The sequence below is a fragment of the Argentina silus genome, assembly GCF_951799395.1.
Source record: "Argentina silus genome assembly, chromosome: 6".
Taxonomy (NCBI): domain Eukaryota; kingdom Metazoa; phylum Chordata; class Actinopteri; order Argentiniformes; family Argentinidae; genus Argentina; species Argentina silus.
This window is the reverse complement of record NC_139660.1, coordinates 10,746,557-10,759,550: the sequence shown is the minus strand read 5'-3', so window position 1 is coordinate 10,759,550 and position 12,994 is coordinate 10,746,557. Positions and strand designations below refer to the sequence as shown.

The 12,994-nt window shown below is 46.0% G+C and overlaps 1 protein-coding gene across 2 annotated transcripts in view; it reads right to left on the bottom strand.

The window, feature by feature from the left end:
• gmds (GDP-mannose 4,6-dehydratase) overlaps positions 1–12,994 on the bottom strand; it is a 100,579-nt gene that overhangs the window by 50,369 nt on the left and 37,216 nt on the right. For both annotated transcript variants that reach the window (XM_083672474.1, XM_083672473.1), the window contains one exon: positions 6,336–6,463. In XM_083672474.1, the coding sequence (XP_083528600.1) occupies positions 6,336–6,463 (128 nt within the window). The remainder of the gene's footprint in view (positions 1–6,335; positions 6,464–12,994) is intronic.

The following is a 12,994-nucleotide window of genomic DNA, read 5'->3' as shown; positions in this document are numbered from 1 at the left end:
CTCAGGGCACAGAAGCCTGCCCTCCATAACAGGGATTTATAAGAACATAGTCTTGATGTGGAGCTTAATCAATGTGTCACAAGTCAACATTCAAACACATGAAGAGTGTAGGGCAGAATACAGAGTTATCCTACACTGTGAGAAGCAGACATTGGTTTCAGACCTCTGTCTGTCTGTTGGGAATGGTGCTCTCTAGATGTGACTCCAGGGAAAGAATTCCCTGCTAGGTCAATCTGAAAGCTGAGGAATCCGGTTACACAACGCAGCAAAGAGAACGGAGAGAAAAACAGAGCGGATGAAAAAACGACAGCATCTGCTTTCATCCTCATCACAGCAGGGGTGAGCTTAGCCCTGTCAGTCTGAGAGACAGCCAGCTGCCAGCGCAGTCACACACACACACACACACACACACACACACAGACCAAGAGACACACACACACACAGACCAAGAGACACACACACACACACACACAGAATTAGAGAGACACACACACACAGACAGACACACACACACACAGACCCAGAGACACACACAGACACAGAGACACACACATACACAGATTTTAGACAGAGAAGCCATAAATACTAGTGACAAATCTGCATTGAAAATGTCAACATCCCACCCCCCATCTCTCTCTCTCTGCTACTCCCCCTGTCCCCCAGTCAGCAGCTATTACCCTCTGACACACATTATCAGATTCCCAACCAATTACATGAGAGCTCCCAGTCCCAAAGCCAATCAGACAACACTCTACTGCCAACTATTGAGAGAGAGAGAGAGAGAGAGAGAGAGAGAGAGAGAGAGAGAGAAAGAGAGAAAGAGAGAAAGAGAGTGGGTGATGTTTTCCTGAGGGCGGAGGGAGGGAGTTTCTCATTCTGTACGGTTAAGGACACTTGGTGAGTATAACCCTGAATCTCACTCCAGAGCTAGAGTCAGGTTTCTGTCTGTAGAGCTGCAGCCTCTCTGGCAGACAGACACACAGCCAGCCCAGCCGTAACCCGACCAGGCCACTGTGGCTGAGGCTGACGCTGCCACGCCGGCCAGGGTCAAATGTACTAGACTGGATTGAAGATCTCTGTATTGTTCTCTCTCTCTCTCTCTCTCATATTGCCGTTGGGTCACACGTTTCCAGGCTAGCAGTTTTCTAGGACCATTCCATCCATCAGCCCCCACATTTCATTGTCACTACCACCTCTGTATAGTTTACCCGGTTCATCTGACCCCTGGTGACCCTCCCCCTGCTCTAAGCTGTTGGTGCAGTCCCATACTAAATCCCATGTTAATATCAGCTCCGCAATTTAGGCCAGGCCAAGTAGGAGTCCCAAAGGGGAGGGCAAGAGTGCAACCCTGAGAATCCAATTTCACTCAGCACCCCCACACCCGATAACTCACACACATCACATCTCCCACTCCTATCCCTGTCCCACTCCCCTCCTCTGTCTCTCTGTCTCTCTCTTTCTCTGCCAAGTCTTTATCGTTGTCTCTCTAACAAAGCTCTTTATGATACTCATCTGTTTCTCTAGTCCAGACTAGGTTTGAGGCTCACATAGAATAATGCATTCTGCCCACCTCGAAGACTGCATGGTGCTATAATGGGGGGGGGGGGGGTTGTGGTGTGTGTGTGTGTGTGTGTGTGTGTGTGTGTGTCGGGGGGTGCCTGTGTGCCACATGTGTGGTCCAGGTCGCCCCTGGGGCAGTAGCTCATGCAAAGCTGCCATACATGGACCACTTAACGCCACTTACTGGCCAACTGGGCCACCATACACACAAATGGAGGCCTACTCAACGATACCAATCAGATCTAATCTCATTCATATCAAAACACACAGCCTCATGCTCACCAAGCACTAAGAGAGAATTACACAAACATACATGGAAAATAGAGAAATCTAGTAGTCTCCAGACACACTGTTGGTATGGGGGGGTCCTGGTGCCTCACCTCCATGGGTGTCTCCTCAGGCCCTGAACAGTGAACTACAACAGCAGCTCTTGGCTCTGACTCTGCAGTAGCTCAATTAAACTTCTCTTTCACTATTGCAAAGAAAACAAAACAAATAATAAGTTCCTTTATATTAACTCATGTGCTAGAAATGTACTGCCTGTGCTGCTGAAACATGTCTCATCTGATTGCGTAATGTAGTGTAGTGTAATGTGTGTGTGTGTGTGTGTGTGTGTGTGTGTGTGTGTGTCAAGGATGGAGTATTGCTAGACTCTGTGGGTGAGGCCATAGTACCGTCTGGTCAGTTGGGGGTTGGTTGAACTAGAGGTTGGGGGGATTCTGTGTGTGTTTTTATTACTCTGAGCAGTAGGGGGCAGACCCCAATTTATTGAGCTGCTGCTAAGGGCATGGGTTAAGTTTCACCTGCAATTAACGCCCCAAGCTCTCCCTCCACACACACACACACACACACACACACACACACACACACAGCTGCTGTCGTTTATTTAGCCTGCTTGTGTGTGGTGCCAAGAGAACATGAGCAGTGAGAGAAGCTCCTGAACAACGCCCCCTCCAACTGACCCCCGACCCAAACCATGGCCTCACCCCCTTCAGCTCAGGTCTGCATACTCCTATACACACACACACACACACACACACACACACACACACACACCTCCCTTCCTTCCTGATAGATAGATGAAATGATGTCATGCACTCTGGCACGATTTTGCCAGGGCACATGGTGGGTGTCACGTCTGGTACCGAGACCCCTGGGATGAAACCAAACCTTCCCCCCTCCTGCCACATAAGCCCTCACCCCCTCTTTACCACTCCAGCTGTGTTTATAAAAGTCAAACAGTCAAAGCAAAGGTATTTACTGTGCACCCCGAATCACTGCAATAAAGACACTGACTGCTTCACACACGGGCACGCATACCCCCCGCCTAACACGTGCTCATACAGTAAACACACACACACACACACACGGCAGACTACTCTCTCAGTATGGTGGGGGGTACATGAGGGTTAGCTTCAGTTCCCTCCTCCTCCACCGTGAGGCTCCACTGAGATTGTCTGCCGTTGGCATGGGTCCTTCAATGACAGGGGTTACTGTACCCTGGCTGCTAGCTCCGCCCCCACTGTCACCTCACAGCCAAGAACGTGTGATGAATGGCCGGCTGCTCTCATAAATCATCTGTGATTGGGCCTGATCTGTGCTGTGATTGGCTAATTAGCCTCATCTGTAACCATTACTGCGCAGAGAGGCAGCTGCTCCAGAAAAAAATGTGGATTAAAAAAAATAAAGAACGTGAAAAATGACTCAGGGAGAGCTGTTCTGTCACCTTGCTGGCTGAAAGTAACTCCCTCGCGCGTGAGTACATTTGCTGCCAACCACACACCGGTATTTGACTACATTTCAAAGGGATCAATTTAGCAGGCAATTATGCATCGAAAATAAATATTAGAAAACGACAATAGCTGTGAGGTGTTGTCACTGTTCATGAAGATTGTGAAAACACTCTCTCCTGGGTGCTGGAGTAGCTACAATCGTCTGGCTGTAGTTTCATACCCCAGCCAAGCATGGCCTCCTACAGTCAAGAGGAAAGAGCACCAGTTAGAAGATCTTACAACACCACCATGGATGACTGGGAGGTAGCCAAATAAGGCCAGTGGCTCATCGTAATATACAAGAGGAAGACACGAATACACACAGACACACAGTGAGACACATTCTATGGAGGCAGCCAGGCAGGACCGAGCCCAGAGGAGAGGGCCAAACCACTTGGGCTGGCCGGGCCAGAATGTTCTACGCGCAGGAAATGGCTTTCCCTACAGCCAGGAGGGGGTGGAGAACAAAAGGGGGGGGGTCCAAACAGCTGGAGGAAAATGTATGCTGTACCCTACCTACCCTACTGAGAGCAGGGACATACCCCATCCTAAAAACCAGGGTAAAGATGGCTGACACCAACATCCTGCTCTTAGACCACTCAATGTTTATGTTCCTGTGAGTGAGATGATGTGTTTGGGACTGTGACTTTTGGTGTGTGTGTGTGTGTGTGTGTGTGTGTGTGTGTTCTTGTATGTTCAGAACCAGTGCTGTGATTTGGCATCACCAGAACCCAGAACACAAGAGGGGAAGAGTCAAGCATGGAGATAAAAAAATCTTTTAACAGTCCAAATTTTAACAGTCCAGTATTTTTCTAAATCAGATTAAAAATGAAGGCGGATTAGATTTGATCGGCTCTGAATTATTTTATTCTGCATTTCACAGAGACGGCCACACAAAAGAGGCCAGTCATAGAGCCATCCCATAATCCCATAAACGGATCCATTCAGGACTCCTACTCGGAGTGAGACACTGGATACCCTGGTGAGACGACGCCCGACCGCACGCCTTCAGACGTCGTTAGGTCAGACACACAGCACACCCCTCCTGCCACCCTGAATTCATCTACGGCCAATTAGGGGCAATTTCCCTGTTCTAGACAGAGAGAGAGGGATGGAGGAAGGGAGAGAGAGAGAGAGAGAGAGAGAGAGAGAGAAGAGAGAGAGAGAGAGAGAGAGAGAGAGAGAGAGACTGCCCAGAGTGGAGACACATGGTTCTGTTTACACATCGCCTGTTGTTTGGCTTCTCCATGGTAACGCACTGCTGACGCCAGCTGAGTGAAAAATTGCATATAACATCACTACATCACTATTGTGTTCGAGTCTGATGGCGTCTGAGCAGGAGAGAGAGACATAGATGATGCTTTGGTGTGAGAGTGAATGTTTTCTATTTTCAGCAGGGTGGAATATACTTTCAGCTGGGAATGGCTCAGATATACATAATGTATAAAGTGCCACAAACACACGTCTGTTTCCCTCCGACCCCTCCACCCCACCCCAGTTTTCCTCAGCCTCTCGGCTTCTGTTTGACTTCCCGAAATCCGCCTTTTTTCGAAACCAGAGACGCATGGCGAGGAGGTGCGTGATTCACCAGGCCCGGAATGTCGACGTTCCCACAGGAAACCTGGAGCGTCTCAACCCAGGGTGTCCAGGACAGGCGCAGACACAGGAACACAGGGACTAGTCTCACCATAGACAGGCAAATACTAGACTGAGGGGCCTGTTCAATCCAAATCAAGGATTCCAGTAAAACTATCATGCACTGACGGTGAGAAAAACAATAATTACCATGTGAAACAAAATGAGAGTCAACTAATTCAAACAATCCATTAACTCAAATGTGCTCTCTAAAGCAGGAAGAACAAAACCCTACCAACCAAGAGGGACTCAGGGTCTCACCCACTATGTCTTGGATTAAAAAAAGAGCATCACAACCACAGAGAATAAAAGAGCTCTTCTATCTAGGATAGAATATAATATAGTAGAATAGAATAGAATAACACGCCTGATGCAATTTGATCCAATTCTGCTACTATAAACGGCAGCTCTGGCTGCAAATGCATCAGAGCCCTGTCCCTACAGACCAACCTTAGTGAAAGGAAAGAACGGGCAATAATATTGTTGGACGGTATGACATCGTATCATAAAGAACAAAGAACTAAGTTGTGCACTCTTAGCGGTTTCAATCGGATATGACTGATCTGTGTTGGTCTTGTGATCGTTCCCTGACTGACGCATTGACTGACGCCAGCGAAGCGTCTCGGCCCCACCTTAACAGTGTGATACCCTGCACCAACACCCTACTGACGCAGTGACCCACACTGACTTTCCAGTTAAACTGACCCCCTCAACTCATACTCCGATCTCAAAGTGCCGCCCCCCACCGCCCCCTAATAATAACAGGGCCCACCGTGAGGAGTCTGCTGTCAGACATGGCAACCCGCCGAGCCTTTCATCTCCACAGCTACCCACACACACACACTCAATTTAACACTAACCTATCACACACTTACACACACACAAATGCACGCACACGCACACGCAAATGCATGCACGCATGCACGCACGCACGCACGCACGCACACGTCCAGTCTGCTCCTGGACATGGCAACCTACTGTTTGTTTCATCTCACCAGTCATCTCCCTGCTTGCTGGCACCATTACGTTAACACAAACACTGTATTTCTGTCATCATCCACAGGACCAGGCATTTCCTTAACATCTCTGTTTCTTCTTCTCTTTTGGGGGGGGATTTGGGACATGGGTGAGTTGTGGGAAACTGGAGTGCTGTCTGTGGCCTCACAGCAAGCGGTCATCTCCTTCTCCTCATTCCCTCACTCTTTCTCTCTCTCTGTTTCTGTTTTGGCAGGCTATCACAAGAGACTTCATGCAGATCACATATTTCGGCCTCAAATGATCTGGGAAAAACATACCCCCACAATGCTGTGTGTGTGCCCTGAACTACATTTAACTCTAAATGTGTGTGTGTGTGTGTGTGTGTCTTACCTCTACATAGTCCTTGGCGTGGCCCCAGTCTCTCTTGGAGTCCAGGTTACCAAGGCTGAAGCTCTCCAGCTGCCCCAGGTGAACCTTCGCCACAGAGCGGCTAATTTTACGGGTCACGAAGTTCGCCCCTGAGAGAGAAACAAAGAGAATAGTAGATATTAGTGAGGTCATGGCTTGACCATGGAAACACGACCGTTGAAACCCCCACCGGCACCCAGCGATCATCTGCCTCCCCTCCGCTGTGCTGGGTCCACCTCAGCCACCACAGAAAGCCCAGAAGCTGGGGAGCCGCCGTGATCCATTACCGCCTCAGGTTACAGCCACTAGGCCTACATCAATTTAGGGACTCCTCTCTCTCATTTTCCCTTAATTCGGCGTTTCAATATTAACTCTAGGCTCACGGCCAAACCAAATCTATTGGAATGTCAGCCTATCAACACAAAACCCTGAGAAATTCCATCGAAAAATGGCAAATGGAACAAAACAGGCCGATGGCTCTAGGGGACCACCCCGACTCTAAAAGAGCAGAGAGTCCGGTCCAATAATGCCGCAGGGCGGGTAGGCCTGCCAGACCGCCAGCCAGTTGCTGCTCTTTTGGACGTGACACGAGGAGATTTTATCTGCGGGAAAACAAATGATCTCCTAATGGCTTTTTCTGTGCTGCAAGCTACAGTATGGGGAGATTTTGGGTGTTTGGCGGAACATTGCGGCCCAGTATCGTGTTCTCTGATCTCACCATGGAGCAGAGACGCAGTGCATAGCAGCCTAGGCCTATAGCCTATAACTAAATAGTAAAACAAGCAGCCGTATCCAACCAAAACATAGCATAATATGGATGGATAACAACACCAAATATTAGAGTGTCACGTCTAATAATATAAAGGTCTGAAATGAAACATTTTATGAAAGCTTAGGGGGTGCAGGAGTCTTGGGCTGTCCTGTCTTGAATTGTGCTTGAGTTTAATAACTGACAACTAGGCAGAACCACAGCATAGGCTGTATTCATATATGTGAGAAGTGGCTAGGATTCTCTCTACAGCAAAGTACAAAGGCATAACTATTTATGACATGATAAAGTTTCTCGAAATATCTTAAATCATTAGACTTTGGGACTGCCACATTAAAAGATGTCAAAATAAATCTGTATTGGTGATAACATTGAAATAATTTAGTGTAAATATTCATTACAATCATATCAAAATGTAAACAAAAAGTGTTGGTATATATCTAAATATTTTACTTTTCCAAATAATGCTATTCCAGAGCAAGGTTTTGCTGGTAACATAGGCCTGTATTTAAAAATGTGTAACAAATGTCAAAGTTACCTCTAAAAGCATACACGCCCAATTTTGACCAAATGTTATTTTGCAATAACATAGTGAACATACGTAAGATAATCATAATCTATTTCTATGTCTTAATCCATTCATAAGATCCCTCTAATTACAGTAGGCCTAATTCACTTCACAAAAGTTTCTACAAATTCTAAAAAAGTGGAGAAAAAAAATCTTTGCATTAGTTACCAAACCGGTTCAGTGTAATGAAAATGTCTGTTTCATGGCTTCAAAAAACATAAGTTAGAATGAATTCCTCCCTGAAATTCAGTCCTTTTTGGTCTGTGAGACAGGAATTTATTAATGCTTCTTTACAAAATAAATTTTTTAAAAAGTATGAATAACAAATTGGCCAATATCAATTACAACAACATTTACAATTTAGTCTTTAATTACCTTGTATGGCCCAATCAAGAGATCAAATGATAGGCCACAGGAACTCATCATGTGTGATGAATAATGTAACACTCGCATGTTTAAAGCCATCCAGACCATAACTAGGTAGTGGCTGTGTCTTGCCTGTATCACTGTGCAAAGACGTGTAGGAGAGAGGTGTGAACCCAATCATGTGAACACACCAAATGTGTAGTAATTATTTCATATAAAAGTGACAGGCATAGACATTGAGTAAAAACAGACCTCAGAGGGCTAGATGCGTTTATTTGAGAAATAAAGCATGTTTTGTGTTGGTTGTATAGTCTTGTGTCACCACTGAACAGTAACTAAAATACAGCTTAATAGCCTTTAGGTGCTTATTTGCTAAGTCATAGCTTACTTTTCAAGTTTCAAATAATGAAAAAAGCTGTCAAATTCAGTCAGTAAAGCTGTCTATTATTCCCTCAAAACCATGAATTAATATCATTGACATATTAATTTGGAAATAGCATCTGTCCATGAAGCGAAGATAAATACTCATTGGAAACCCCCTCTAATGTCAGACCAATCCTGTCTTTGCACAATTCCATCTGCCCCGGGCGCTTTCTCTAATCTGCCAGGTCAGTTGCAGTGGCAAGTAAAATCATCTCTTTATTAATCATTGCTTTATTCACATTTGAATCATTTATTCTTCATCTGCCATCCATGTAATGTGTGTGTGTGTGTGTGTGTGTGTGTGTGTGTGTGTGTGTGCGTGTGAATAGAACCTCACAGCTATGATCAGTGCCTGTCACCCTTTTTCTCCTCCCTCTTTTCCTTACATCTACCTCTGTCTCTCAAAACATAAGAGCTCTGGTTGACTGGCTAACCTGTGAACAACACACACATGCGTATATATAGTGCCTTCAGAAACTATTCAGATCCCTTCACTTTTTCCATATTTTGTTGTGTTACAGACTCAATTTAAAATGGATTAAATGAAAATGATTTGCCATCAATCCACACACAATACCACAGAATGACAAAGCAAAAACTGGTTTTTAGAAATGTCAGTAAATTTAATAAAATTGAAATACAGAAATACCTCATGTACATAAATATTCAGACCCTTTGCTATGACACTCTTAAAATGAGCTAAAATGCAAAAACGTCATCAACAAATCACTCAATAAGTTGAATTGAGTCCATCTTAATGCAAGCATAATAGTTCATGTAATTTTGGAATTAATATATTTGTTTTTATAAGGTCTCTGATTTGCATAGGAATCAATTACACACTGTGTGGATCAGGTTGTCATTACAAACTGAGCAAATGGAGAGGAACAAAACTGCTCAGGAATGCGACCCTGAGACCTGGGGAGACTTACAAAAATCTGCAAAGTTGAATGGTGGAGAGGAAAAAGCACAGTCGATGGGACAACATCATCTCAGTCACTCTATAAAAGTGGTCTATAACCAAAGTGGCCAAAAAAAATCCCTTAATGGAAAATAATTTGATTTGATTTGTTGATGACATTTTTGCATTTCAGCTCATTTTAAGAGTGTCATAGTAAAGGGTCTGAATACTTATATACATTTCTGTATTTCAATTTGAATACATGTACTGACATTTCTAAAAACCTGTTTTCGCTTTGTCATTCTGGGGTATTGTGTATGGATTGATGGCAAATTCTTTTAATTTAATCCATTATAAATTGAGTCTATAACACAACAAAATGTGGAAAAAGTAAAGGGCTCTGAATACTTTCCGAAGGCACTGTATGTCACCAGTGACAAACTGAACTTCCTCTAAGGACAGACACAATATAGCAGCTGAGCTACACCAACCAGCCCTAGAAGATGACCAAGCGCTTATCTTCACACTCAGAGTTACCTTAAGTAGCTCACTGTGTTCCATTACACACACACACACGCACATGCACACGCACACTATTTTCCCTATCACATACTTTAGCTGTGACAGAGCACACATGCTGGACCTGGCAGTGAAATGAGAACCCAAATTGGTAACTATACAGGATGGCACGGGTCCGATCTGAAACCCCATCCAAGCCAAACTCAGACTCACAGGTTAGACACAGGTTATTAAAACTGCACACGGTGGGGGGAGGGGGGGGGGACTCTTATGGAAACACAGGGCTACCCAAGCCGAAATCAGTCATAAACTAGCAATTATTTCCCCCAGGCACACCTGTAGTCCCCACTAAAGCTTACACCTCTGTTTGGAGTGGGTCTCCTCCCTGCCCAGCCCTAATTGGTCTTTGGAGCAGTGCACAGGGCCTAATGGACTCCTGTGCCTGGCTGTGCACAAAGCCTGCTCTGTTACTGGCTCTGGTGTTAATGTGTTTCCTTTACTGGCAGCAGCACCGCGGGACAGCATGGGGAGGGGGCATACAGGAGGGTTAGAGCCCAAACAGGGCGGCGATGGCCGTTTAACCTCGCCTGCGGCCCTGCGAAAAGTCCAATAAAACCGCGGGCCGTGAAAACCGAGCAGACAGCAAAACCCATGCCAGAGTGTGTCTCTCTCTCTCTGTCTGTCTGTCTGTCTCTCTCTCTCTCATACTCACTGAAGTCCTTTTTTCTTTTCCCATTTCATTTCTTTGGCGAGAGAAGGGACAGGAAAAACGTAAGACACGGGCTGCGTTGGCACAGCTGGGATTGGGGATCTTGGGAGGCTGTTTGCCCACTCTAGGGAGCGAGTGGGCAAACAGGCCCCCCCCCCCCCCGTGGACCCAGTCATGGCCAGGGGGCTGTCAGGGTGGTTGAGATGGAGTGAGAGAGTCAGCCCGGGGGGTCAGGCCTTGGGGAGGTCGTAGGGGGGGACAGGGGTGTTGTGTTGGCTCTGCTGGGCTATTCAGGGTCTCTGAGCTGCAGTAATGCTGCCATAATGCTGAGGGATGATGACTTATGAAGTCTGCCTTCACACTCCATGACGGACCAGCCTAACACACACAGACCTCAAACTGTCTCTCACTCATACTACACTCCAATACATTACTCTGGGCTTTTATGTGTGTGTGCGTGTGCGTGTGTGTGTGTGTCTTGTTTTATTTATAACTGCATATTCTCACTTCTTTCTCTCTCTCCTTCATTTAGAAAAAGCTGTATACTGTTGTTGTTATAGCAAAACCACACAAAAGATAATGTATTCGAAGTATGTGACCTAGGCGTTACTTCTCCTTGAACTTGTTTGAACTCGTCATGTGGTGAACAAATTACACCGATACTAGAAGAAAAAAATCCATCTAAAAGTAACTGCCGCTTTAGAGTTTGAATGCTACAGTTGTCATGGAAACATCAAAGTTTCATCAACAAAGGGGTTACGCACCTGTGGGTAACTCTTCCAGAACTGCAAATCCCATAATCCTGTTCTGTCAGTGAGCAAGGGCCCAGGGGCTGAGAGGCTTAGTGGAAGATTCTATGAGAAAAAAACATCCCCCAACCTTCCCGCCTCCACCCCCACACAGGTTGGGATTTGGACTGACCCTCCATTCCCCCTAACCGCAGAATGACTGCATGTACAGCTAATGCGGGGAATAAATTTGCTGGACTTTTCTATACAAGCAACGTACACTGTATCTCTCCCTCTTGCCCTCTGGTTCTCAATGCTATGTTATAACTGGAGTACGTGACTACCAGGAAGTGTGAGTGATTGTGCAGTGTAGCTGTTTTTTGGACGGCCACCCCACACACACTGGCCAAAGACTTGTCAGCCAAGATCTGCCATCATTGCACAATTTTGATCCTGAAGGATTTAGAGTTAAAATGGAGTAAATAGTTGTATTTTATCCAAAAGAGGTAATCTGTTTTCCTCCGCCAATGCAGCATCTATTAACAACTCAGAGAGGCTGCACATCTCACACAGGACGGACTCCATGGGAGCGGAGCCAGGGAGAGGGACAGGGAGGGTGTGGAGAGACAGAGTAGGGGTGGGGGGGAGAGAGAGAGAGAGAGAGAGAGAGCTGCTCCCACTCAGGTGTGTTGCAATGGGACGGGAGGAAGAGAGCAGGTTTGGGGAGGTGTGGAGAAAGAATGGGAGGGAGTGGAGAGAGAGAGAGAGAGGGAGAGAGGGGTGGGAGTCGATGAAGCAACAGGTCTAATGTTGACATGACAAAACCCATGACAGAACAGAGAGAAAGAGAATGATGAGAGAAAAACCCAAACAGCAAAACCCAAACAGTACATCAGAGATTGTCTTTGGCCCACCAGATTATGCCAGTGTCCCAAATCACGGCCCCTAATAACTGGAGGGGGGGGGGAAGGGGGTCTTCACCTCTGGGTGTCATTAGCACCACTAAAAGCATCACCTCAATCATCCAGACTCTTAGTTACCATGACAACGCCCGGGAACACAAACACAGGTGACAGGGGTGATGAATGAAGTTGCACCTGAGAGAGTGACATCACAGCCCGCTGTCCCCACCCCTGAGGTGGGGTGAGAGACGGACGTCACTGGGTCAGGTGAGGGGGGAGAGGAGGGGGGTGAGAGCCCTGTCAACACCTCTCCTTTGAAGTGGCGTGCTCTGCTCTTCACCCGGCCACAGTTCACCTGATGTTTAGGCTTCTTTAAATCAGCTCTCTTTCACCAAAAAGGAAAGAAAATGAAAAAAACTAAACAGTTATTTCTGAGTAGGGCTGCCTCTTTTGTGAGAGCGTAGGTCAGAGAACCTCATCAGAACAACCTCTCCAGGCAACACCTCTCTTAAAGATATCCTTTAAAAATAACATCTCTCACATGACCAAATATATCTTCTTACATATCTTAAAATCTGACCCTTTAGTGACACACTTATTAAAACCAAAGCAGTGGGTGGGGGCATTTGAATAGTGCTGTGTTTGTGTGTATTTTAAAGGATAGAGTTGACTTTGGCAATGGAATTATGACTTCCCAAATGCTAACTGATTTTCTCTCCTAGCATGACGGTATATTATTCTATACTGCAGAGTGAG